At 42.7% G+C, this 25,750-nt stretch overlaps 1 protein-coding gene across 6 annotated transcripts in view; it reads left to right on the forward strand.

Annotated features, from left to right (window-relative positions):
• The first annotated feature begins 5,858 nt into the window (after positions 1 to 5,858).
• KIF16B (kinesin family member 16B) overlaps positions 5,859 to 25,750 on the forward strand; it is a 133,949-nt gene continuing 114,057 nt past the window's right edge. For 3 of the 6 annotated variants that reach the window (XM_052676623.1, XM_052676239.1, XM_052676330.1), the window contains exons 1-4: positions 5,859 to 6,001; positions 18,808 to 18,877; positions 19,810 to 19,923; positions 24,102 to 24,218. In XM_052676623.1, coding sequence (XP_052532583.1) covers positions 5,955 to 6,001; positions 18,808 to 18,877; positions 19,810 to 19,923; positions 24,102 to 24,218 — 348 coding nt within the window. In that variant the 5' untranslated portion in view covers positions 5,859 to 5,954. The remainder of the gene's footprint in view (positions 6,002 to 18,807; positions 18,878 to 19,809; positions 19,924 to 24,101; positions 24,219 to 25,750) is intronic. The other 3 variants (XM_052676499.1, XM_052676551.1, XM_052676721.1) reach the window with 1 other exon arrangement.

A 25,750-nucleotide genomic window follows, 5' to 3' on the forward strand; every position in this document is an offset into this window, starting at 1 on the left:
CGTCTGAAGGCTGACCTGGACTCAGTCTATTTTTCCACTGATCCTAATCTTAACACTAAATACAACAAGACTTCACATAGAATAGCATATTAAGAAATAAATGTGCTCTATACTAACAAGAGCAATCTGTTTCTCAGCAAAGTTGGCTTATCCAAATCCTCAAAGTGTTTTCTCAGGGAACATTATTCCGAGAATACATTTGTCTGCCTGCCCCTGCAGATATTGATTAAAATTGTACTGAAGTCAATACAAGATTGCTCAGTGATTTAGTTTTACTTCGGGCTTCATATCCATTTATATTTTCCTAGGTTCTGTTGTTGCTGTTGTTGTTTGGCTATAATAATAGTGACTTGAATTTCCACTGGAATTCCAGTAGCTGATGAAGATGAGGGAGCCAATGAAGAGTGAAATTCATGCAGCTGTACTTTATGCGCAGAGTGCCATTCATCATCAGTTCTCCTCAACCCACAGTAGAAGTTGCTCACTAATTCACATCCCAAGCTGTTGTAGGGAGAGGGAAGGAGAGCTTCTGCATGAGAAGGAACAGAAATAGCATCAGAAATACAGAATGAAAGCTTAATTATTACTTCCTGTATGACATCAGCCAACCCTCCTCTGGCCTTCAGGTGAGCTTCTCATGCTGTTCAGTTTCTTCCACGCATCTGCAGCCTGTTGCTCCCCAGGGCTGGGACATGATGGGCCCTCTCTTGCCCTAAACCTGGACACTGAGCAGCAATCAGAGCACAGTGCCCCTCATAGCTTCTCTCTCTTGCTGACGAGGTAAAATGGAGACAAATGGAAGGATTTCTCCTATTTAGAAATGCTATTTCACAGTTGTTGTTTTTGCGGTCTCCATAAGGAAAACCATGAGGTGTGCAGCTGTTTCTGACACCAAGCAGTGACACTTCCTAATCTCAGCAGCACCATCCAGACACAGTTTGTGTGTTAATGTGCCGTGTAAATCCCGGAGTGCCAGCGAGAGAACATCTCAGAACACAGCATTGTGATAATTCATTAGAAGTTATTAGTGCTTTCTGTGGCTTGCTAGCTTATCAAGCGCTGTCGTGTTACCTTTTGACATAACAGATTGTCTCTGTGTTAATTGAGTGATATAACAGAAAATGCAGCAAAGGAAGGAGCTCAGAGGCTGCCACTGTACATGAGCTGTAAATAATAAAAAGTTGTTAAGGACAAATTATCAGAACATCTCCCTATTATACTTAATAAAGAAACAACAAATTGCTGGATGGCGGGGAAAAATAATGGCTCGAACAATAGACAGTCTCATTTCTCTTTCCAACTGTGCAGAAATTAAATGTCAACTACAACCACTTATTCTTCATTTCTGCTTCTATGTACCATACTTTTTCTTGTCAGGCTCCTTAACTGAAAGTGAAACAAGAGGGGACAAAACCAACCTCATTTCAGAGAAGCCTACAATGCATTTGAAATGCTACAATGTACCCTGTGAAACTCATGAGTGCTCTTTGTAATGAGAAAAGTTTCTGTGCAGGACAGACTTTTCCTGTTGTGCGAGAACATCTCCCCTTTGTGTTATAAAATAGAAATTAAGTGCTTTTGTTTTCATAGTTATGACTTGAGGTGATGATTGTATTGCGCAGGCTGAAGTGGTCTCCTATCAAATATATCTGGATATAAGCAGCGCATTTGTTTCACCTTATTTGATTATTCCAACATGAGGTATGTTTAAAATGCTTGGAAACTAAAGGTAGGCGGAAAATGCAGCAGCAGGAAAATCAATTCACAGAAGCACTAATGAAGCAATTAGCAGTTGATCGAAGGAGCAGGGAGGCAGACCCGTAGCTTCTTGGTTCAGCTCAGCTTTGGCTGGAGCATTTCTGATTCATCTCTGGCTCAGTCTAACAACACTTGACAATGGCACTGTGTATCCAGCAGCCTGAATGGGTGCTTCATCCAGGTTTGATTAATTCCCTCAGATGACGAAACTCAAAAGTTATCTACAAATTGTTCCTTCTTTTGTGCAGTCCAGAAGAGGGTTTGCTCTCGATGCTCAATGTGGGAAACCAAAGGAAGGGATCTCTGCTCCAAGAACCCAAACTCCCAGTGCAAAAGCATCTTGGTGCCGCCCCCAAACCAGTGATGGGCATGGGGTTCTCAGGAAGGGGCAACATGGGAGGGAGGATGGAATTAACCACATACATCCAGCTGCTGGGTGAGCCACGAGCAGGTTTTCAGTGGAGGTTTGCTACGTGCGACAAGAGTTCTGTTCTGATCTGTTATTATTGCAAACACAGAGGTCAGCATGAGGGCTGGATGTAAATGAAGACTTGAGAGGAATGGACCTGCTGAGTGAAAGCTGTACAGGGTTCCCCATTGGTGGCAAGGACAGGATTCTACCTGGACACAGCCACCAATGGCACCAGGTGATGCCATTGTCCTCTGCTCTCTTGAGTTGCTGCAGCTCTGTGTGACCATCCCAGGCTGTCCCAAATGCACTGCTCTGAGCTGAGCCACCAGCAGCACCGTGCCAGAAGGACTGGCTGAATGACTGATGTCCTTGCTCCCAGCATTTCATTGAAAACTCAAAGGCAACCACTGGAAGGAGTAAGGGGGAAGATGCCAAAATCCAGTACTGGCAATAACTCATCAAAACCCACAGTTCTAAAGAAGAATTTCAAGCTGACAGCTTGATACTTATTTACTTGAAATTGCCTGCTGAGTCCTGCTGGAAATTGGATAATTCTACTTGTTTAGTGTGGATGCGTATAACACTTGGTTTAATTTTTAATATAACAAAATCCTTTCTTTTTTAGCCATTGGAGGGCTCCACTTGGATACTCCATCAGGATGACCTGAGGAAGTTTTTGCATCCTCCGTGTGAGCAGAGGGACAGCCACTGCCTGTTAAGTTGGCCAGGACACATGTGTGGCCAAATGTGATGTTGGCTTGGGCACAGCTGCAGAAAAACCTAAGCAGGAAGGAACCATGTGCCCACTGCAAATCTGGCAGAGGACATGTGCTGCTTGGTTTTGTTTCTGCATAGACTGGGATCAGAATGAGTTCAAAGCAGAGATGTGTGGGCACGTGTTTTGTGCCAAGTGAGTATGAAGGCACTCCTGAAACTTAGCTAGTGAGCATTGAGCTTTCTGCTGCAAAGTAAAACATGCAGGCTCTGAGTGCGCAGCTGAGTGAGGCTTCTGGAGATGGCTGTCTGATTAATTAAACTGGCCAAGAGTAAGAAGGAAGCACAGAAGGCTATAGATGAAGGCTTAGATGAAGCCCAGTTTATCTCCTCTGGAGGCTCACAGGAACAACAAAGATCCCATCTCCGTGTCCAAGCCTAATTTTTACAGCAGGTGGAACATGTTCTCCAAACCAAAAGTGAAAGGTAGCAAAGAGACTTTGTTATAATGCAAGGAAAAGCACTGATTGAACATGTTTCACTGACTGGATCTGAGTGATGCATTTACTTCTAAAGACTTTTTGCTAAGGAAGTAGAGAAATATTTTGGAATGTGTTCTTTGGGTTTGGTTCCAATTTTGGTTTACAGACTTTGCCACCTGTTTCTGAGTGTAAAATACTTAGTACTTAGAAACTGACAGCTGTTTTTTCCAGTGGGCTTTTAAGAAACGGAGGTTGATGCACTTCTGTGGATATGCATGTGTGCCTTTACATTTGCTTTTTCTTTGTTGACATCTACAAACCGTAACTTATGCATGGAGGTCTCAAAAATATTTAATTCTGGCTAGTTTTCTAAGAATCAGATTGTGAATAGGCTGACTCTCCTAAGCCCTCAGACTCCTTCAAACATCCACCAAACTGCTTAATCACAGGACATGTCCATAAAGAAGCAGGCTTCTTCCTGGGTCCCTTCTCATACAACTAATTTTGTGACTTTGCAAAAGGCATTACATAATCGGTGTGAGAATGTGTCACTGACAGGATACTAACTTCAAGTCAATTATTAACTCATTGCTGTATAAAGGGACAATGCCATCAGAAGAGAGAAAGCCACAGACAGAAATGAGTCCAAGGAGCAAAACTATTCTCCATGTGAATGGTGGGTAAAGCCAGGCAAGTAGTGCAGATGCTGAGCGTCTCTAATCAGAGCAATATTTAACTGAGTTCTGCTTAGTTTTATGGAGTGGATTAATCTAGCCCACATTTTCTGCTACTTTGCTGGCTATAATTTATGTTATACTGAAATACAATTCCGTGCTTCTCTGTAGCTTCCAGCCTCTTGATGCCAATTACAGCCCCCATGCAAGGTGTAATGAGTCCTGCTGACAAAACCAAACCTGGCACTGCTGTCAGTAGGCTGGTGGTAGTGTTCAAACTTCAGCCTGGTGGGAGAAATACATTTCTGAAGTAGTGAAGGGGTACAGAGAAGTCCTGAGAGCCTGGATAGATCTTACTTCTTTACACTGACCATGACGTATGTGCATCAGATTCTCCAACTTCCATCTGTAATGGAAACTGCTTATAGGAAGCAGAATATATTTCCATTTTACAGGAGGATCTGTGATAAAGTGATAAAGGATATGTGCAGCCATGCTGGGTTTTGGTAACTCAGCACAGAACTGGCGACCTACCAGGGGCTGCTCCTGTTCAGCTCTGCAGACAGCAGGAGCAAAAGTACAGTTAGAAATGTATATAGGTGTGTGGGAGTGTGAATCTAGTTGATGTGCCAGAAGGAAGGGATGCCATCCAGAGAGACCTGGACATGCTTGGGAGGTGGGCCTATGCCAACCTCATGGAATTCCACAAGGCCAAGTGCAAGGTCCTGCACCTGGGTTGGGGCAATCCCAAGCACAGATACAGGCTGGGCAGAGAATGGCATGAGAGCAGCCCTAAGGAGAAGGATCTGGGGGGTGTTGGTTGATGAAAGATTCAACATAAATTGGCAATGTGTGCTTGCAGCCCAGAAAATCAACAATGTCCTGGATTGCATCAAGAAAAATATGTCCAGCAGGTCGAGGGAGGTGATTCTGCCCCTCTGCTCTGCTCTTGTGGGACCCCACCTGGAGTACTGCGTCCAGTTCTGGGACCCCAACACAAGAACATGGAGCCGTTGGAGTGGTCCCGAGGAGGGCCATGGAGATGACGAGAGGGCTGGAGCACCTCCCCTACAAGGACAGGCTGAGAGAGCTGGTGCTCTTCAGCCTGGAGAAGAGAAGGCTCTGAGGAGACCTTATAGCAACCTTCCAGTACCTGAAGGGGCCTGCAGGAAAGTTCTTATAATGGCAGGTAGTGATAGTATGAGGAGAAATGGCTTTAAACTGGAAGTGGGCAGAATTAGGCTAGATGTTAGGAATCAATTCTTTACTGTGAGGGTGGTGAGACACTGGAACAGGTTGCAAGGTTATGGATGTCCCCTCCGTGGAGGTGCTCAGTGCCAGGCCGGGTGGGCTGTGAGCAGCCTGCTCTATGGGGAGGTGTCCCTGCCTGCAGCAAGGGGTTGGAACTGAATGGTCTTAAAGGTCCCTTCCAAACCAAACCATTCTATGATTCTATGAAGTACTGATCGATACAGATCTCCCTCTAGATACTGTGGATGTGTGACAGATATCCACAGATACCAGCACCGACGCCAGCACCGGAACATGCTGTATACACAGATACTGCAGATACCTATCTAGATAAAACACAGATAACCATAGATAACGCAGAGGACAGGTTTGCATCCGCTGTCTACGCGGACAGGGAGAGGCAGGCTATGTCCGTAGCTGTGTACAGCCACCTCCAGGAGCCCCGCCGTCCCGGGGCCGCCACCCGGCAGAGCGGAGCCACCCGGAGGCGGGGCAGAGCCGGGGCCGGGCTGGGCGGAGCGGCGCCTCGCGCCGTTGTTTGTCCCTGCGCTGCCCCCATAGCGGCCGGGGCAGGGCGGCGCGGGGGCGGGTCTCCATAGCGACATGGCCTAGGCCGGGCTCTGCGCTCGGCCCCGGCGGGACGAGGCCGGGTCGCGCCGCGCCATGGCCTCTGTGAAGGTGGCCGTGCGGGTGCGGCCCATGAACCGGCGGTGAGTGCCGGGCGCCGCGGGGCTGCTGGTAGCGGTGTGGGCTGGGAGGGCGGTGCGAGGAACTTTGGGGCGCTTCTCGGCGGACGGCTGCAACTTCGGGAGGGGAAACGGCTGGGCGGGCCGGAGCGCCGCGGGGCTCCATTCGGCGGGGTCCGATCGCGTGAGAGACGAGCGTTGTGTCGGGCACCCGGAGTCCAGCGGCTGAGCTGTGCGGGTCCGCGTGCGATCTTGTCATCGACACCCCTCGTTGTTAAACGTGGTTCGGATCTGTCTTTAACGCCGTCCTGCTTATCACTCTCTAACGTTACCCCTGGGCTCAGGTCGCACCAGGAGACGTTCGGGTTGGATAGCAGGAAGAATTCCTTCTGTGGAAGAGCGGGTGAGGCAGTGGCACAGGCTGCACGTGGAGCACGGTCACTGTCCATGAACAGTTTCAGTTCCAGAAACACGTAGGTGTGGTGCTGAGGGACATGGCTTAGAGGGGAACACTTGGGCTAAATGGGCTTGGAGTTTTTTTCCAGCCTTGGTGATCACAGAATCGCAGAATCACCAAGGTTGGAAAAGACCTTCAAGATCATCCAGTCCAATCATCCAACTATCACCAGTAGTACTCACTAAATCCTCAGTAGATCCCATGGTTCTGTATGCATTTCATCCTCCAACAACAGGCAGCGTAGGACTTCAGAGTGTTGGTAAGCGTGGAGAGGTTTGTGCTGAAGCTGTGATGTGCTCAGAGGTAAAAAAAGAGAGGAGAGTGCGTGGCAGCAAACAGGGTGGCTGTGACAGGGCGTGAAAACAACTAATAAGCTACAGCTGGAAGTCACCCAGCTAAAGGTCATCTAGACCAACTCCCTTGCAGTGAGTGGGGACACCTACAGCTAGATCATGTGCTGCTGTGAGCTGAGGATCCCCCTGTTCTTCCTTCAGAAGTATTGCAAACTGTAAGGACCAGTAGTCTTATTTTTCCTTATACTGGTCTCCCTTGCATCTGTCTTTTCTTAGCCATGCTTATCTTTGTGGGTCATTGCTGTGAGTGCTGCAATATTTTTTAGACAGAGGGCCTTTTTATGAGCTGAAAGGGACTTTCCAGTTGGGTGTTCACTCTGCAGCGCTTGTTGCCAAAGTTTTTAACGTGCTGCTGTGGAGAGTTAAATTTAATCTCATGTGTGCCTGTAAATGTGCTATGGTTTGTTCTGAGCTTAGTCATACAATGCAACTTATGTCATGAGTCATTTTTAATTAGAGAAGACAGTGTTAATGAATAGTTATTGGGAAACTCCTGCATTATGGAGCAGTTACACTGTATGGTGTAATAGTACTGCTAATGGTGTAATAAGTCATGAACACGGGCCTTGGAATGAATCGTGTGACAGGGAGGGGTTTGTTTTCAGATTGCATGCTGTGCCATTGCTTAGTTGACAGGCTTTGGTTTCGATTTTGATATTCCTTTTTTTCCTCTCCCTTCTGCTGTGATTTCGTTTTGCTGTTCTTTTTCACTGGCTTGATCTGAAAGGTGTTTGATCATTTCAGTGCTATTGTCAAAGCCCTCAACTATTCTTCTGGAAGTTAACATCCCAAATCCATAGTGCAGAGGCTGTATCTCTGGATGACATAATAAAAGTGATATCTAATGACTTTATAGTCACTATTTTGAAATCAGTTGTAAGCTTGAGCTTGAAGGTTCAATTACGTAATAATTCTCTATTTACTCTTTGCTTTCCCTAATTCAATACAAAATTGCAATGACATTTGTCCTTATATTTGCAAAATGGCTCAAAGCCTGTCAGCTGGCAGAGGAGTAGGTGTTCTTCATAGAGTAGAAGTTTGTGTGGAGCTCAGTTTAGGTGGTTGATGCATTTTGGCTCTCGCTAGTTTTGATTACTGTTAATCGAAAGGTTCATTTTCTAAAACAATCATTAGAAACGTTAAACTGTTGACTTATAATTTGGAGGGCTTGACTAGAGGATCCCATACATTTCCTCTCAGAACACAGTTTCTCGTCAAGATCCTTTCAGAATGTCCAGTAGCTGGACAGAATGATGAGGTTGCAGAGAGATGTGATAGTCCTCAAGGCACGCTGCTGCCGGCATACAGGCTGCCTTCACAGGGCTGCTGGTGGCTACTCACTGCCTGCTTAATGGCTGGGCCTTGGGGTCCTGTCAAGTTGAGCCCAATTCCAGCTCTCATTATGTGCTGTATCTGCACAGTTCAAGAATCCATTTGCTTCTTCTAATTATTATTTCTCCTTGATTTCCTACCCTGGTAGCTCTACTCTATTTGGTTTTAGTTCAGGAAGTCATAGAGGAACACAAGGTCTTTATGATTTTGAACCTTTTACTTCTGTTTCTTGTATTTGTATTCAATATATTCCATTTTGTGATCGAATGTAATTAGTTGGATATACGAGGGGAGGATTATACGCAGTCTTTACCTGCAGAAGGTGCAGCTGGCATCAAAATATGCATTAGCCCTGCAGTAAATTCTTCTTCCTATGTGTTTATCAATTGCTCTTCATATTTTAAATCTTGATCAGCACCTTGGGAAATCTAGAACCAACGTTATGCTGCCTTTTATAAATAAGTACTTGCACAATCCATGCCTTAGTATCTGTAGCAGAGTTTTCAACAGCTCAAATTAATCTAGCAATGCAAAGGGCAGAGGTATAAAATAAGCTGCTTTGTTTCACGTGAAACTTGTGACTGGAGTGTTTTTAGCCGCAGCCGCAATAAACAAGGGGACAGTGAAGAGCCAGCTGGAACCTTCATTTCCTTGATGTTTACAAGTGAGCCACACAGGAAACTTCTGTGAAACTTCTTAGCTATCTATGCTTGTTTGAGTTGAGATGCAAAAGATGGAACATTTTGACAAAGTACCTGCTATCAGTGTAACATAATGGGAGTGAGGCAAGGTGAAGTGATTCTGAGGAAGGACACAAGCTGAAAGACCTGTGAGGGGAGGTGAGGCTGTGGTGTGCCCGGGGAGGTTGTACTGTGTCTCATCTCATTCTTTATAAGGGGAGAGACTGAATCCAATGTAAATCTACTTGAATGCTGACTTGGAAAGGTGAACTAACTGTTCTGAATATGACTTTTTCACTTTGCCATTTTTCACGTCCAAAGCCTTGAACCCATTTAATGATCTTTTAGCAGATTTTTCCTTTGGGAAAATTGTCTGATTTGATGCACTTTTTCTCCCATAAAATAAGCTCTGGATGTGTGTGTGTGTATGTATCAGTGCATATGTACGTTGTCATCACTGTGCTATTTCCAGTGTTGGTATTGGATCAGTGCATAAAGAAGTAGGTTCAGATCTGTGTTCTTGGATCATGTAAAGTTTATGCTAAGAGGAATGGAGCTTCAAAATAACAGGTCTTGGTCTTGTGTGGGATGTGAATTGATGTTTTTATTTGCTATTTCTTCTTCAAGAAGAGATGCGACCTTCTTCTATCAAGAGATGCGACCAGTAGAAAGAACTTTATTCTGCAACTTGGTTACACTCAAGTTTTCTGAATTGTAATGAGTGAAAGAGGGAAAGGAGCATCAGCATGACAGTGTACACATCATCTGTCCTTAATCACTACCCCTTAGCTGACCCAAGAGAAGATGCACTTAGCACATGGTTATGGTTGACAATGACGTGATGATATCCTGTGGGTGTGCCAGCTTCCTACCTAAGGTTAACGTGGTGGGAAGGTGTCACTATCTAGCAGTTGCTGAAGAACACAAGCATCTGTAATTATGTAAGAATGCCATGAAAGATTGTAGAGGCCTCAGCGATGGTAGTTTGGGACTGTTACTGCAGTCTGTAGTTTTGGAATGTTGAGCTAACCGTGTGAGCTGGGAAACAGAGGTGCTGTGTTTTGTGAGCCCTCTCAGATGGCATGTAGAGGAGTCAGGTCTGAGAAAGGGGTGCAGTAAGATGTGTCAGAAGGCTGCAAGCAGACCATGGGAAAACTGAGGAAAGGCTGGAGGACTTGCTGTTAAAGCGAACGAGGAAGAAACCACAGTAGAGCACAGTGGGCTGACATAGAAGTCTAGGTTATCAGTGACAAGAAGGAGGGGACAGAATTCTTATGATCAGTGTAGTAGCATGGGGTATGGTTGTATTTTCAGGGTTTTCTTGCTTAAGGCAAGTAAATATTAGATATTTGGTCTAGTACCAGATCTGGAGGTTGGTGGCCCTGCTTGTGGCAGGGAGGGTTGGAACGTGATGATCTCTGGGGTGCCTGCCAACCCAAGCCATTCTGTGATTCTACAATATGGAGTCCAGTCCTGTCTGGGTGGGAATGGAAGAAGCAGTGGCCATGACTGTGGGAAGTTTTAATGCCAAAGTTATCTTCACAGTATGCTGAGAACTTTGCAAGCCTAAAAGTGAAGATCTCTTTTCAGTGATTTAAATGACAAATGGTTGAGTGATGTATCAGAGAAGTGATAAAGTGTGGTATTGGATGGCTGTGTGAAGGAGTGGGCTCTGATGAGTCCATGGCTTTAGCTAAGATAGGAAGTGAATGCCAAAGAGAGAAGTGAACACCAGGGATGATTGTTGGCTGGGAACTGGGATGCTGCAGGTCAAGATATTCTAGAAAAACTAGTTGGACTCTCCTAAGGCCTTTCTGCAATAGAAAACATCAGCAGTGCAGAAGCAAACCAAAGCTTTGGTGTTCAAGCAGTAAAGACTGCCAGCGTTCTCCGGTGTTGTTTCTTCAAAACTTCTCACCTGTATTAAAGTACATAGTTTTTGAACATCAGTGGCTTGTGCCTTGCTTCTCTCTTTCATTTCTGCACCTTTTTCCTCTGTGGTTAATTATTGAAGTTTTTCAGCTTAGAGGAGATGAATTTGAGCTTGTGAGTGTGGTGTGATCGCAGCTCAGCTCCCGCTCGCGAATACATCACACAGCCAAACAGAAGCTGCCTTCTGTGCTTCTCCTGATGAGCCCCCGTGTCGGTACCTTCTTAAGCTCTTTTTCTGGAACCTCATTATCTGAATATGCTTGGGAAAGATCAACAAAAATGATTGGAATCATTAATTCAAACAATATCGAGCTGTATGTGTACTTCATGTTATGACTGCTGGAATAGATTACGAGATGCAAATCTAGGCTTAAATATTGAAAAGGAGAATTAAATATTTAGTTATGGCTCCTTCCTGGTGTCTTGGGAATAATGGAATTAAGCTAGTAATGCATCAGCTTAAACTGTATCTAAGGAATTACTGCTAATGAGATAGTTTAGGTGGTGGAAGAGCCAGTCTCCCATGGGGAATGAAAGCCCAAGCTGCTGGGAAGAGCTAATTCCTTTGAAGAAAGTCATTATAGGATGTGATCTCATGTGAATAGGAAGGTGAGAGGAGACTGAGGTGACTTAAGTAGCTCCTGTGTTTGCCATTCTGCCTCTGGCCTCCTTTGTGGAGTTTTTTGCATGGCTTTATGCACAGAACCGAAACTGACCTGTGTACATGGTCTCTGATATCTTGCCATTTTCATGGCCGAAGCAAGAGGTTTCAGAGAGGACGAATCCCACCTGCAGACCTGTATCCTCACTTTGGTGAGTGGCAAAACTGGAGGTGACCTGACTGCTTTGGAAGGAGCTCTGAATGTTTGAGCACCATGCTGTGATCCAGTTAGTGAAGAGTTAATTCCTGGGGCTGGCACCTTAGCTTGCATGAACCACCAGAGAACAGGAAGCCCACATATAGCTCATTTTTCTGACCTTTTCAATGCTTAATACAAATGCCTTAAAGTTTTCCAAGCATGTGGGATTTTCACAATCACCTCCCTGTTTCTCCTGTTGCCTTCCATAGCACCAAAGGACAAAAACCTCCCAGCACTGATGTGGCTGGAGCGCAGCAGCAGCGTGGGCACATGCAGCAATGTGGTTCAGTGCTCTCATTTACAACATGAGCCTCCAAATCTTTATGATCTTAGGTATTTTCAACTCCAAAAATTGGTTTTAGAATAGCGTTTCCTTGTTCATTTATTTCAGTATTACCAAATGCATTATTATCAGGTTACATCCGTGTCATATCACTAAAATGGCAAACAATAAAATATTTTCTTGCTCTGCTTTTTGTTGAAGGTGGGTATTGCTGGGGTGAACAGCAGGCTGAATTGAAGAGCAAAGTCCTCCTTGTGCTGCAGATACAAAGCCAGGGTTATTTGTTGAGGGAGGGATTATTAGAGTTATCTAACAGGAGAGCATACATGGCAATAGTGCCTTAATTGCTGATGGACTAAAGGTCTTACTGTTGGACACTCAGGCACTTCAAGTATTGGATTTATGAATGCTTTTCTCCAAAAAGTAAATATGGAGCAGCATAGTGAGATATAGAAACATGGAGTGTACCAGTATGTTTCTGTTTGCTTATGTTTGAGAGATGTTTGTGCTTAGATAACTGAAGTCATTTGTTGTTCAACCCGGATTGCTTGTGTGCATCTCAGTTAAGGGAAGGAGTAACCAAAGAACAGCCCTATGGCTTACCTGAGAGGCTCATAGATGGGTGAGGTCAGGCACAAATTTTACTGCAACATTTCTACTTAGAGGACCTCTTTCCCCAAAAGCCAAGGGCAACCAATGAAAGGAAGCAGTCTGATTTCTTTGAATCAAGCCTTGCTGTATGCAAGAGGTTAAGTTGATACTGTTTGACTTGGAATAGCAAGAGTAACAGCAGAACTTATCAGGAGAAACAGGATGCTGAAAGCAAAATGCAGTGCAGACTAAAATCCAAGAGTGCTAGAGAAACTTTCAAAATAATTACAACAAAATTCCAGGATGTCGTTCAAATGAACTTGGTTGCATCTGAGGTTGTGTGCAGCACTTACAGCTCACAGCTATGGAGGACCACAAGAAAGTAAGGCCACTGCCAAGCCTGGTCTGGCACTCCGTCTGTGCAGGGAAACCAGACAAGTAGCCATCAAGATAGCTTGCTAATATTATTTGGCTTATTATGTGATCATTGACCTCAGATATGTGGAAATGGTAGCTTTTTTTCTTTTTTAAATGAGCTGTTACTAATGATTCAAAATCTGCATGTGTGGATATTAACTAGGCCTGAGTTGGTGGGAGGTCAGTTCTACCTGTAATACAGTTAAAAAGACACACTTAAAAAGCAGGTCAGGTACATGATTTAATGCAGTGACCAGACTGTATTACCATGAGTGTGCATAATGTTCCAAGAAAAGCTGGTTATCATTTGACATAAGACAGCACAAGGACACCATGTGTTCATTTCCAGGAGAGCCTTACTGCTGCAGATTAAACTGCTGCATTTCAGTATTGTTGGTGAAATTTATTGTTATGACTAAAAGCATTTAATCTACATTGTCCTTCGTATAAGAAGTGAAATGTGTGTACTGGTCTGTGAACTAAGGGACCAGTTCTGTTTCAGGAGATGTACGGTGTTTTCCCTCTTTCCACATTCTCTGTCACTAAGTTTATTATTCTGGTTTCACCCGCTTTGTGAAACAACATTTGGAGAGGCAGAACTCTCATTTAGTGATTTGCATAGTTTGCTGACTTCTGATCAACTGCTACCAAAGAAGGGAATGAGCCTATCACTTTAAGCCAGCAGTCCACACTAGCAAAGTGTAAAGATTATCACACAACAAATGGGCATCGTGATAGAACTGTTCTTTTGAAGCCTCAGGTATGTGCACCATGTCCTCTTCCTGAGACACAATCACAATCATGCCATAGGAGGCTATTTCTTCTTACCTGAAATCTTGGGCTTGAATCCGATTGACTGACTTGCTCAGATTTTAATTCTCAACAAACTCATTGAGACTTTTTAAATTGATGGTTGGGGAAAAGTGTCCTTGACCCAAGTAGTGCTGAAGGCGTTTTGTCTGTGAAGTATTTTTCTTTATTTTTAATGTGAACCTGTGTGTGTTTAAAAAAATAAACTGCCTTTTAAAGATGCACTTTGTAAGAACATTTCAATAAGCACTGAAGAAGTTAAGAACAGAAAACTCCAGAGAGCAGAAAGAAAATTAGGAATTTTGTGACATTTTTGATATGATCAACTTTACTTCTCTTGTGATTTGTAACAAAAGCATCCTCATGTAGTGGGGGTTTTGATTTGACATTTTAAAGCATGGAATTGAATCGAATGTTTCTGTTTTAGCAGCCACTCAAAGGAAGGGAAGTGCTTTTGGGCTGTGTGATTCAATGAGACGTGAGGGCAGCAAGGTACAGTTAGTGTTACCAAGTGACGAGAAGCCAAGTTCCTTTTGTGACACATTGTGTTTGTTTTTTTTTTAGTTAAATCTACCTTGAATTCTCCTGGTCATTAAGCAGCCCTCATGCTTTCACATTGTGACCCCAGAAATACACCTGCATAGTGAACAGAGAGATAAAATAGGAAATCCATAGCATTGTGCCCGAAGTGTAAATATAAGGAAAAAAGGAAAGAAAAGTCACTGAGCGGGGTTGAGTTGCTTTAACAAGTTCTCAGACTGTGTTTTTCAGTAGTTGAAAAACAAAATCACACATCTGCTCTTCAATAAAACCCTTTCCAACAGGTAGTCCATTAGATGTCTACAGTGAATTTCTGAGAGTGTATTCTTTTGGGCCTCTTTTCATTTTGTCATAGAGGTGCTCAGCAGCAGCTTGGGGAGTACCTGCATCCACATAAACTTGTGTGTGGGCTGAAGTGGTCTTTGGAATCACTGTGTTTGGGAAAATTGCTGGCACTTGTGATTCTATGTTTTTTGGTTTTCCCTCCTGCCCCATGGCAGAAATGCATTGTTTTTTTCTGTTCTTTTCCTCAGTCACCTCTGACAGATGCTATGGTAACCACAGCAGATTAATGTGGTATCAGTATCATGATTTTCTGATGAGATAAGCTGTAATAAATGCTCTGATGTCTGAATAGTGCAGACCAGACTAATAAAATCTTCAACTGAAGAACCTTAGAGATGAACTTGGAAGAAGACTGAACACGTTTTGCTTCTTTATAATACTTCCATTCTTCTTTTATATACAAGATAACAGTGCTTTTCCACATTCCACTCCTTTCTTTCCATGGGAGAATCTTCAGGAAGCCTTGTGGAGGACAAGATAAATGATGTAAAGCAAGGAGGTTGCCTTGAAATGTGGAGATACTGCCCACGTTTTACTTGGATTAGGTACACATGGAGGTGCAAAACTTCTCATGTCTTTGCTCTGACAGTAGGTGGAGAATATAAGGGAAGGAGAGAGAAAGACTTGGAGATATCTACATTATGTTTTCTTTTCAAGAAATAATTGGTCATCTCTCTCAGACATATTTTGTGGTGGTTCTGTTTGTAGCCAGGAGTTGGACTCTAAGATCTTTGTGGGTTCCTTCTTACTTGGGATATTCTGTGATTCTTCCATGAAACTGCTGCAGAATCACCTTGAGTTGAGGCAGTTCTTACTCATTTGCATCCTCTTGGACTACGTTTAGTAACTTCTCTTTAACACAAATGAACTGTTTGTCAGATTATCCTGTTATAAGAGAAGTATGCTAGTTCTTTTAAGCATATCTTGATACTGGTAGTTAGCAGCAGCAGAGTGTTCATGTAATGCTGGGCTGATGAATTTCCTGGTATTTATGCCAAGGAGCTTGCCTGCTGGATCACATTGCGGTTTGGTTGAGAGCCAAGGGATCATGGGTTATAAATTTCATTCCCTTGCGATTCTGGCAGTCCACGTGGTGCATGAAACAACAGCAAAGAAAGCCTGCAGGCTACCCTGAAGCAGGTCAGGCTTCGGGGGAATCAAATTCTCTTAAACTGGCAGAGTATTAATTGTGAACTGATTTTGGCAGCTGGCCCCTTGCTGTGGCCTGGTAAAGGAGAGGATGCACTTTCTGGGGCTGTGTTCTTGCTCTGTGGCTGGCATCTCCAAGCTGAGCTGCAGTTGGGGTCCTCCAGCCCTGGATGCTCTTGGGTGGGTTTCTAGAACTGAAGTACAGCTGCTTGCTGTGCAAACCTTTAATGGTGGTAGAACTTGCAGTCACAACTTTCTGAAGAGAGTAGAGTTCCCTTGTGAACTGCATAAAATGATTGCCTGGAAGTGACTGCCTTTGTGCAAGCAATTGTTTTTTTTATGGGATCCTCTCAAGCTCTTTATGTGTACAATAAACTGTACTCATCCATCTGATATGAAAGTGAAGCTTTAGTGTCTGACGTTAATGCTTTCTTGTGTCAGTTCTTCCTTCGTCTTTCAGGTTGCCCCATTGATTCTGATCAGAGTACTGCTGTTTCATATTGTTCCTGCTTTCCACCTTCCCCTACAAAAATGAAAATCCTAACATGTTGTTTTTCCTTTTGAAATTCTTTTTGTTGTCTGGTCCTTTCTGACATGCTTTTTTCTTTGCTTTGGAACCCTTAGTTTTTAAAAACATTTAGTGGTGTTATCAGTGTTGATGATTCGAGGCTTCTCAGAAGGTCGGGCTGTCCATGGGGGGGTTTTAGCCTTTAAACACTTGGTGCCACTTTTTCACTATCGAGTGGCATTGGGTTTTGTACTGTGGAGAGCTGGCTGGGTCCAGGACAGAAAGCAGAAACCCCATTTAATGTTTCCTCTTGTCTAAAGCATGAAGGAGCTCGGATAGGAAGCAGTGTTTTAGGCACAAACTTCTTCCCATGTGGAGTTCTTCCAAACTTCCTACAGGAACATGCTTACAAAGTTATTTGAAGCATTTTCATAAGCTGGGCCATTTAATTGGGCTAAGCTGCTCATTACACCTTCTGTAGGCAATTAGTGACAAGAAGAGGCTGTTCAGTGAGTGGGGTAGTAGTATCTATGCACAGGCTGCATTGCTGCCATAATGAAGAAGGCTATTTCCTATTAAAAATACCATTGGAAGCTCCTTTCCCTATTACCTATGGTGGTATCTGATTCTCTTAACTATAGACTTAGTAAAAGATACTGAGGTTGACATGGAAATGACTAAGGCATCACTAAAGGCATGCCTCTGATGTTTTTCTGTGGTAGATCTAAATTCACTTGTGTAATTATAGCTGCAATTATTACAATTATATATTTTATTAGCTTAGAAAATAACTTAATGTGTTGATATTTAACTAAGCACTTTTATTCACTTAATATTTATTCATGAATGTAGATTTAAAAATGGCTTTTGCTTTTCTTAAGAATTTCTGCTGGAAGACTGTTTGTGGGTACAGATGTTTGTGGGTACAGGGTGACTGCAGTCAGCTGGTGGATGCAAGAGAATCAGGTGGTTTGGTGGCAAGGAAAATGTCACAGCAAAAAGCTTCAGCTCAGGGAGGTGACTGTCCCTCTCTACTTGGCTCTTGTGAGGCCTCATCTGCAGTGCTGTGTCCAGGGCACAGAGCTCTTGTATCAGGTGCAGAGGAGGGCCACTAAGGTGATCAGAGGGCTGGAGCACCTCTCCTGCAGGAAAGGTTGAGGGAACTGGGCTTGTTTAGCTCAGAGAAGAGAAGGCTCTGGGGAGACCTCAGTGTGGCCTTCCAGTATTTGAAGGAGCACAAACAGGAGGGGGAACGGCTGTTTATGAGGGTGGACAGTGACAGGACAAGGGGGAATGGTTTCAAACTGAGACAGGGGAGATAGGTTAGATATGAGGAGGAAGTTTTTCACTCAGAGGGTGGTGATGCACTGGAACAGGTTGCCCAAGGAGGCTGTGGATGCCCCATCCCTGCAGGCATTCAAGGCCAGGCTGGATGTGGCTCTGGGCAGCCTGGGCTGCTGGTTGGTGACCCTGCACACAGCAGGGGGTTGCAGCTGGATGAGCACTGTGCTCCTTTGCAACCCCGACCATTCTGTGATTCTGTGATTTTATGATTTCCATTTCATTTGGTGTAGGTGTGTATCCAGTAGTTTCTGAGGTACCGTGCAGTATGGTAAAGCTCACGTTAGTGCTTTAAAGCCCTTTGCTTCCTTTTGTACCAGTCAGCCCTATGGGTTTGTCAGGTGATGCTGGAGTAGGAGTGTCTGTTAGCATTTGAAGAGCCAGGTTGTGCATGACATGATACATAGCGGTCTTTCACTTTTTGTTCCTGCTCTTTTTGTGTGTGTGTGCAGGAAATATGCTCAGGGCTATCATTCAAGAGCAGCCTGTGCTGCTACTTTGATTAGGTATGAGAAAATCCCATCTCTAGCAAACAAACGGAGGTGTGCAGGTGTTAGATGCTGAGCTAACATTTCTTACGATGCTTTTGAGAACAAACACTTGTGACACACGTGTGCATGCATGACAACACTGCTGTGGAAGTGGGCCGTGTTTCTTTCTGGGATCGCTGTGTTCTCAGAGGCAGCAATCTCATGCAGCAAACACTTGGTAGCAGAGTCTCTCACTTGTGCTGCCAAGCATCACATTCCCAAAACACCTTGGGTACCCCACTGCTAAGTGAGCTTAAACCATGAGTGTGTTGTGGGTGTAAGACCGAGTCCCTGTTACCTAGGCCATATGGATGGGCACTGCTACTAATATGGGGGTGGTTACAGCTAGGGTTCATCGTACAGTGTTCTGTTTTGAAACTCTTCAGAGCCACTTAATTGACTTCACTGGGCTTTGGATCTTCAAATTAAGATCCCACCACTTAGCTGACTCGCAGAGTCAAACTTCTGAGGCAGTTTTCCCCAAGCTGCCTCTCTGCTTCTAGATGAAGGGATCTGGATTTGGAGGCAAGCCCAAGTACTTCAAATATATCCCGCAGCAATAAATAAACATTTCTCATAGCAATTAAAAATGAATTCACTTGATTAATTGACTGTGGCAAGTAACTTATTGAATGAAAATGTGACTGTGGATGATCATGATATGTTTTCTTTAATGTACTCAAGCTTCACTTCTGTTTTCAGGGAGAAAGATCTCAATGCTAAGTTTATTATTTCAATGGAGAAAAATAAAACGACAATCACAAACTTGAAGGTGAGTAAACAATTTAAAGAAGAAAATATTAACTGAATAACTGTCCAAAGATGAGTGCATGAAACAGTGGTGCTTACTACGTTATGGAGAACAGCCCTTAGTTTTTGAATTTTGAAGTAATCCTTAGGGGTCAATGTATGACAACATACTGCAGCTTTTTGATAGCCAGTCTGCAGGCTGTATCTCTTAGGTTTATTGCCATGAGTGTTACTTAGCTGAAAGATGAAAACCTAAAGTAGAAGAGAGTTACATGCCCAGTAGCTATTAAACCTTCAATTTATCTGTAGAAGCAGTCTCCTGGAATTCCCATGTAACTAAACACAAAGTACCCATCGCTTGCTATAATATTTTGATTTTATACTTTAACATTTCTCTTGCCAAGAGAAATCACACAAACCAAATAGATTTTTGCAAGATAGTTTCCAATGACAAATATGCAAACAGGAATTTCAGTGCGGTTTGTTCAGACAGATGGATTCAGGTGGCAGTGATTATTGCTGAAGTGCTTCACTAACTGTCATGTCTTGAGAAAATGATAGCATGAGCAACAGGTATGTAGTGCTGTTTTAATGAGGGCTCTGTACTGAAATGCTGATCACGGTGCAAAGGTTTCTGGCTCCTATTAATTAGAAGTGTAGGAAGATCCCTCAGTATAATCTGGCTAAGCATAAGAATTGTGACAGGAATATACTGTTGTGAGCAGAAAGCTAAAATCCAAAGGATTCCTGCTATGCTGTCATGTAATGTGACAATCCTTACTTCTGAGCCGTGCATGTTCTTTCACTGTTGTTAGAATAATAGGCTAGCCTTCATCGCAGATGTCTTGTTGTGTAGCCTGAAGTTGCATTTGCATTCAGATTAGTTGTTAAAAAATGTTTTTTAATGATGTCATCAGCATGTATTGTACCAGTTCATTTTCTTTTCTTTCATAGATACCAGAGGGCGGTACTGGCGATACAGGAAGAGAAAGAACTAAGACCTTTACCTATGATTTTTCCTATTTCTCTGCAGACAGTAAAAGTCCCAGCTTTGTTTGTCAAGAAACGGTAAGATTTCTAGTTAAAAAGAAGTTGGTTTCTTCTTCCCTCCCCCACCCCATTCTGTCTCTGTGGTAAAAGCATTATTGAAACTTCTTTCCACTGGAAGTGCTTCCCTCGTAATTTAGAAATTCCCTAAATGCCTGGGAGTTTGAATGTTTTTCTCTTTCCTTGTCCTTGTCCTTTTCCTTTTCCAACTTATTTAACATGGTTAAATGCTGTGTTTTCTAATACAGCAGGCTAAATGCCTTCTCTTGTCTGGTTTGTCTTGTAAGGTCAAGCTAGACAGCTTCTCTGAGCTGCTTTGTGAAAGGAGGTATTAGGTTTGTTTTGGAAAAGCTTTTTGAAAAAAATGACTGTAGAGAAGCAAGCATATATCTTTAATTCAGTTGGACAGAAACATTCTTCACTAGTTGAAATGCTCTTTTTTTTTCCCCACAAAAATATTTGGTACACACTGAAGGACCTGCTTGTCATAGTTTCTTCCTTCTCATCCCTTGAGTATTCGGCTTAGGAAAGGACAAAAATGCCTTTCTTCCTGCACATACAGAATAGAAAATCCAACTTTGAATGATACACACAGGTTAGAACAGGTTGGCCCACCCTGACCTAGCATTTCACGTGGACATCTTTACTATTTCACATTCCCAAATATATTTATTGAGTAAATTTCAAGTTTTTGGTTATTATTATCTTCTCTTTTGATTTGTGGAATGTGGGAATGTGAGCTGAAAATCTGAGTCTTTCTTTCCCCATAAGGTGATGTAAGGGTTTGCTGCTGGAAATGCTGTAAGTCAGATGACTACATGCCTTTTTGGTTTGTTTCTTATCTATTCTGTAATTCCCAAATTCAGGGATATTGGTGTTGGCTAATCCTAAAAAGCCTCAGAATAGAACTAAGAAGAGGAAACAAAAAGTTGAGCCAATTTAAAATATTTAAAAGAACAGTGACTAAAGTGCTTGATTAGGAATTTATACTTGACATTTCTCTTCAAGCATCAGCATAAGCAGGAGATGATCATATTTCCATAATCCTCTTTATTTCATAAAGTTACAAATCCAGTGGTGCACGGTATGGACATTTGAACACTTTTTTAAACTTTATTAAGTAACACAGTTTTTGCTATATTCTCTGAAACATCAAGAAGAATTTACTTGAGATTGATGTAAAGGTATCTTAATTGCTTTAGTGCTGCTGGACATTCGAGAAACACGTTCATATGCAATGACTGGAACTCAAGTTTGTAGTGGGAAATTTAGTAACTCAAGGAAAAATCTACCTATGTAGGGATCATTGTAGCAGCCTTGAGCAACTTAAAATTTTATTTTAAAGTCTGTGAGCTTTATGGTGCATAGTAGTAGGATGCTAAAATAAATCCTAAACACAGCCTAGATGTCCAGTATTCTGCTGTTACAGTGTGTCCCGTGATGCCAGGCTCTGCTTCCTTGGTCTGTACTGGCAAGGATAACTTCTGTTACTCAGTCTCAAAGAAGTTGTCATCCTATATCAAGCACGGTAATTATAATGTGTGAAAACAAAAGGAATGTTTGAACAATGGAAGTGCGTTTTTTTTTGAAACAAAAGCTGCACAAGCTATTATTTTGGTTGTGTGATTCATTCCACATTTAATTGGAAGGCTCTGTAGTTAAGCTCTTATCGAGTTCCTGCAGAGTTTCCAGTTTACTGCACCAGTGGCATAGAAGAAGGGCGCTTTCGTTCACGTTCGTTTTGCCTGGAATAAAATTGATCTTGACTGTTGGTAGTGTGCTTTGTTTGTGACTGTTGGGTTTTTCCATTTGAACGGCAGAGAAATAATACAGAAATTCTGTCTAATATGACATGCTCCATTAATATGCCTCGTAGATGTAAAGTATGCTTTCATATTAAAAAATTAGAGTAGGAGTGGCAATCTGCCATCCAGCCACTTAGTTTGTATTCACACATTCACATGGGAGGAACAAATAGCACTTTGATGAGCTTACTGACCTTTTGTGACAAAACACTATTGCAGCCATTTGTCCTGAAGAAATTAAATCCTAACAGTGTATTTCCTTCTAACCTGTGCATTAAGTCTGTGTTCAGACCAGGCTGCCTGTAACTAGCTGCCGATGTACTGCTCCAGATTGTTGAGCAAGGTATACACAGATTCTTAACAGGGAAAATACATAAAGCTGAGCAGACACGTGGCTCCCATTTAATACCGTCTAGAATGACGAGAAAGTAGAAAGAACTCAAGTTATGGCCTCAAGCTGGACCAGGGGAGATTCAGGTCAGATGTTAGGAATAAATTCTTCTCAGAAAGAATGGTCAGGTGCTGGAATGGGCTGCCCAGTGACATGGTGGAGTCACTAGCAGTTGAGATATGTAGATGTTGCACTAAGGGATGTGGTTTAGTGGGGAACATTGGTGGTAGATGGACGGTGGTTCTATGATTGTACTGGAAACCTTTTTCAACGTGGTGAGAAAACATAAGGGAGGCTTTTTCTTACAATGCAGCAAGGAACAAGAGCTAATTTTATGGGTAGGCATGGATAAGAATAGTGCAATACTTCTTTATGAAGCCTGGTGTTGAGGAAAGCCCACAAACATCATGAAGGGGGGAAGAAAAAAACATTTGAATCTTTGCTGTGAGTGAAAGATGCATAGGGAGAACTATTCTGTGGGAATAAAAAAATCTTATGCTTTTGTGACCACAGGAAGATGGTTAGTAGGAGCCTTTGCACCCTGGAGGGCTTATGGCTCAGTCCTGAAATGGCTGCAGGATGTAAATGCAGGTGGGAATTTTAGGAGAGCTGTAGTCAAAACAGTAATGCGTAAAGGCTTAATCCAGCTGGTGAGGAAAAAAATGGCTATAGAGAAAGGGATGAAAGGGAAAAATCAATGTAGCAAGTACACAGGAGAGAGAACTGTACTGAGCTGCTGCTTCTCAGATGGCAAGAGAAAGGGAAATTGTGCTCTGGCTGATCCTTGTGCTCTTCCTATTAGACAAGTATTACTGATTACAACATTGTAGCTGCTTTGCTCAAGGGAAGATCAAGTTAAGTATTACATGGGCTGGCTTGCAACTCAGCATCAGTGATTAAGGAATTACTCAGTGCTCCTCCATGAGGAGTGGTGTGATTACAGTGAAGGTATGTGCATGTGCCATTCAGTGTTAATAGTGACTTGTACACTTTGAGTAGTTCAAACCACGTGTATGGAGAAGTGACAGCCAAATCATAGGAAACATCTGTGAGATTTTTCTGAAGTTAATTTATGGGTTGGGAGACCCATATAAATGTTTTCATTGAGAGAAAAATTGCACCACGTGTTACTTGGGCCAGTGAGGGTATGGGTGGAAGTGAAGGGTGATGTTAATAGTGGTCAGGTACCTGGGGGGAGAAAGCTGAAGGCAGTGCTACAGAAAAAGGTGTTGAAGGCACTTGGTGAGAGCTGAATTAGCAGGTGAGAATGGGTCACCTATGTTATGTGATGGAACCATAGTATCCATAGAACGGCCTGGGTTGAAAAGGACCACAATGATCATCTATTTTTAACCCCCTGCTATGTGCAGGGCTGCCAACCACCAGACCAGGCTGCCCAGAGCCACATCCAGTTTCTGAGGCAAATGTTTGTATTAAAAGGGAAGGGGCTAGCAGAGAAAAGAGGATCACTTAACATTGTAGAAAACGTGGCCGTTTGCTTAGGAAGTAATAATTCTTAAAAGCTACTTCAAGAATAACAGGGCCATTTTCTTTATAGACTTGGTTAAATTGTGCCAGAAAACCCACCATGGAGAAGTGCTAACAGGATTGATAAACACCTCTTTTTGAGACCAAGGCAATATTTGCAGAGCACAGAGAGTTGGCAGAGATGCAAAAAATAAATAGATATTAACAGTAAGGAAAAGTGAAAGACATCTGAGATGAGCTGAAAACAAAGAGAGCTGCAGAAAGAATAGTGTTTAGCTTTTTGTACTTCTGCAAGTCACATAGGTCTCTGAGAGAAAAAGAAGTAGGAAATACAGTGCTGCGTGGCTGTAAACTAAACACAACAGTAACATGTAGCAGTTTGATTAGAGTACTTCTTTTCTGTCATGGAGTAAATATTGTTGGTTGATGCCAATGGCTTATTACATGGTAGCTTACTGTGGTTGTTGAATATTTGCTGTGCTGGACTGACAACAAAAAAAATTCTTTGTTTTTAGGTTTTCAAAAATCTTGGTACAGATGTGCTTAAATCTGCTTTTGAAGGTTATAATGCCTGTGTTTTTGCATATGGACAGACTGGATCTGGGAAGTCCTACACCATGATGGGAAATGCGGTATGTAGCACTTTGCAAATGTGCATTTTTGCTCTGTAGCAGTGCATTGAAGATATGCATGTGTTTGATAGTACAAACAAACTTTCCCTTGCATCACAACTTGTAGTAGTATTAAAAGGTTTTAGAAGCTCTTATATCATCTCCAGGTAAATATTTACCCCTGCAAGAAGTGTCTTTAAGGGATGCTCTGTTACATTGAACAAAAAGCAATCATTTTCACTGTGTAACAGAACCAAATGTTTCAAGTGTTACCACTGATTTTCCATGTTAGACTTGAAGCAAAAAAAGAAGGTGCATTGTAAGTACATAAACGATCAATTTTCTTTTGAAGAAGTTCCATTATTAGCCTACTTTTGAAGGGTTAGAAGATTGAAACTCCTGCTCAGAAAAGGCTATCAAGTGTGGAGTAGGAACTGGGGTAAGAGTAGCTAAATGTAAGTTTCACTAGGTAGATAATGCTGACTTTGAGTTTAAGGATTGCAGCTTTCTTAGCACTGCAGCGAAGACCCTGAAAAAGGGGGCAGGTGTGATAGGAAGTGCACGTGGCAATCTGTGAGTGAGGAGCAAGAGTAGTTTCTTGCAGCTACCTCCAAAATGGCTCAAGGACAAGGACAGAAAGCCTTGGCAAAGCTGTTGGGAGTGGAGCAGTACGAGGAGCTGACGTACCCTGTTTGCAAGGCAGCCTTCACAAGTTTAATTCCCCTTTAATCCTTGGGAAAAAATACTTTTGCTCCTAGCAGAATTGAAAAGGGGAATATTGCCACTTGTCCTTCATTAGCTCACTCTTTGGAAATGCCACCTTGCACCTCCTTGAGTTTAGGAGAGTAAATTAGCTTTAAATCTTTTTCTTTCAGTTATCAAAGAATAAGTGGCTTCACTGTGGTAAGCAAAATAGGCTTTTGTAACCAGAAAAGATCTTATGACCTAGATTTGGATTTCTATTTTGGAAATTTATATGTGACATTTTTATGAGACTGCCTGACTATATGTAATGACCATAATCATCAAGACATGTTGCAAATGAATAGGTGCTGGAGTTGTTTGACACTATTCGATAATAAAGGTCTAATCTTCTTGCCATGATACATAAATACTTTAATCTGGTTTTGTACATTGTGTGTATAAAATACACTCAGCCGCCAAGTTAAATGCTGGAAAATTGATGGCCCTGTCAGAGACGCTGCGGTGCTGTAAGAAAACTTGAATTGGAAATAAATTTTCTTTTTCCCACTTCTCCTTAACAAATATGAATTCTAGTCTCCTTTTCCTTTAAATGTATGCTGATCTTGGCTTTGGAAGGCTGCTTCCTTAACAGTGTGTGCCTCAACTATTTCAAGAAGTCTGTGGAGCGGTCTTGAGCAGGGATGCTGAAGTGGTTGGAGGTCTATAAGATATGTTCTATCAGGAAAGTCTGACCTGCATATGCTGAGAAAGGAAGACTGTGGAGCAACAAAAGTCTTCCAAGATGTGAAAGGCTTCTATAGAAAGGAAGGGAATCATTTATTTTTTTATATTTTTTCCCCTGTTAAGTA

Source organism: Tympanuchus pallidicinctus, unplaced genomic scaffold (assembly GCF_026119805.1).
Source record: "Tympanuchus pallidicinctus isolate F22 unplaced genomic scaffold, pur_lepc_1.0 scaffold1, whole genome shotgun sequence".
NCBI lineage: Eukaryota > Metazoa > Chordata > Aves > Galliformes > Phasianidae > Tympanuchus > Tympanuchus pallidicinctus.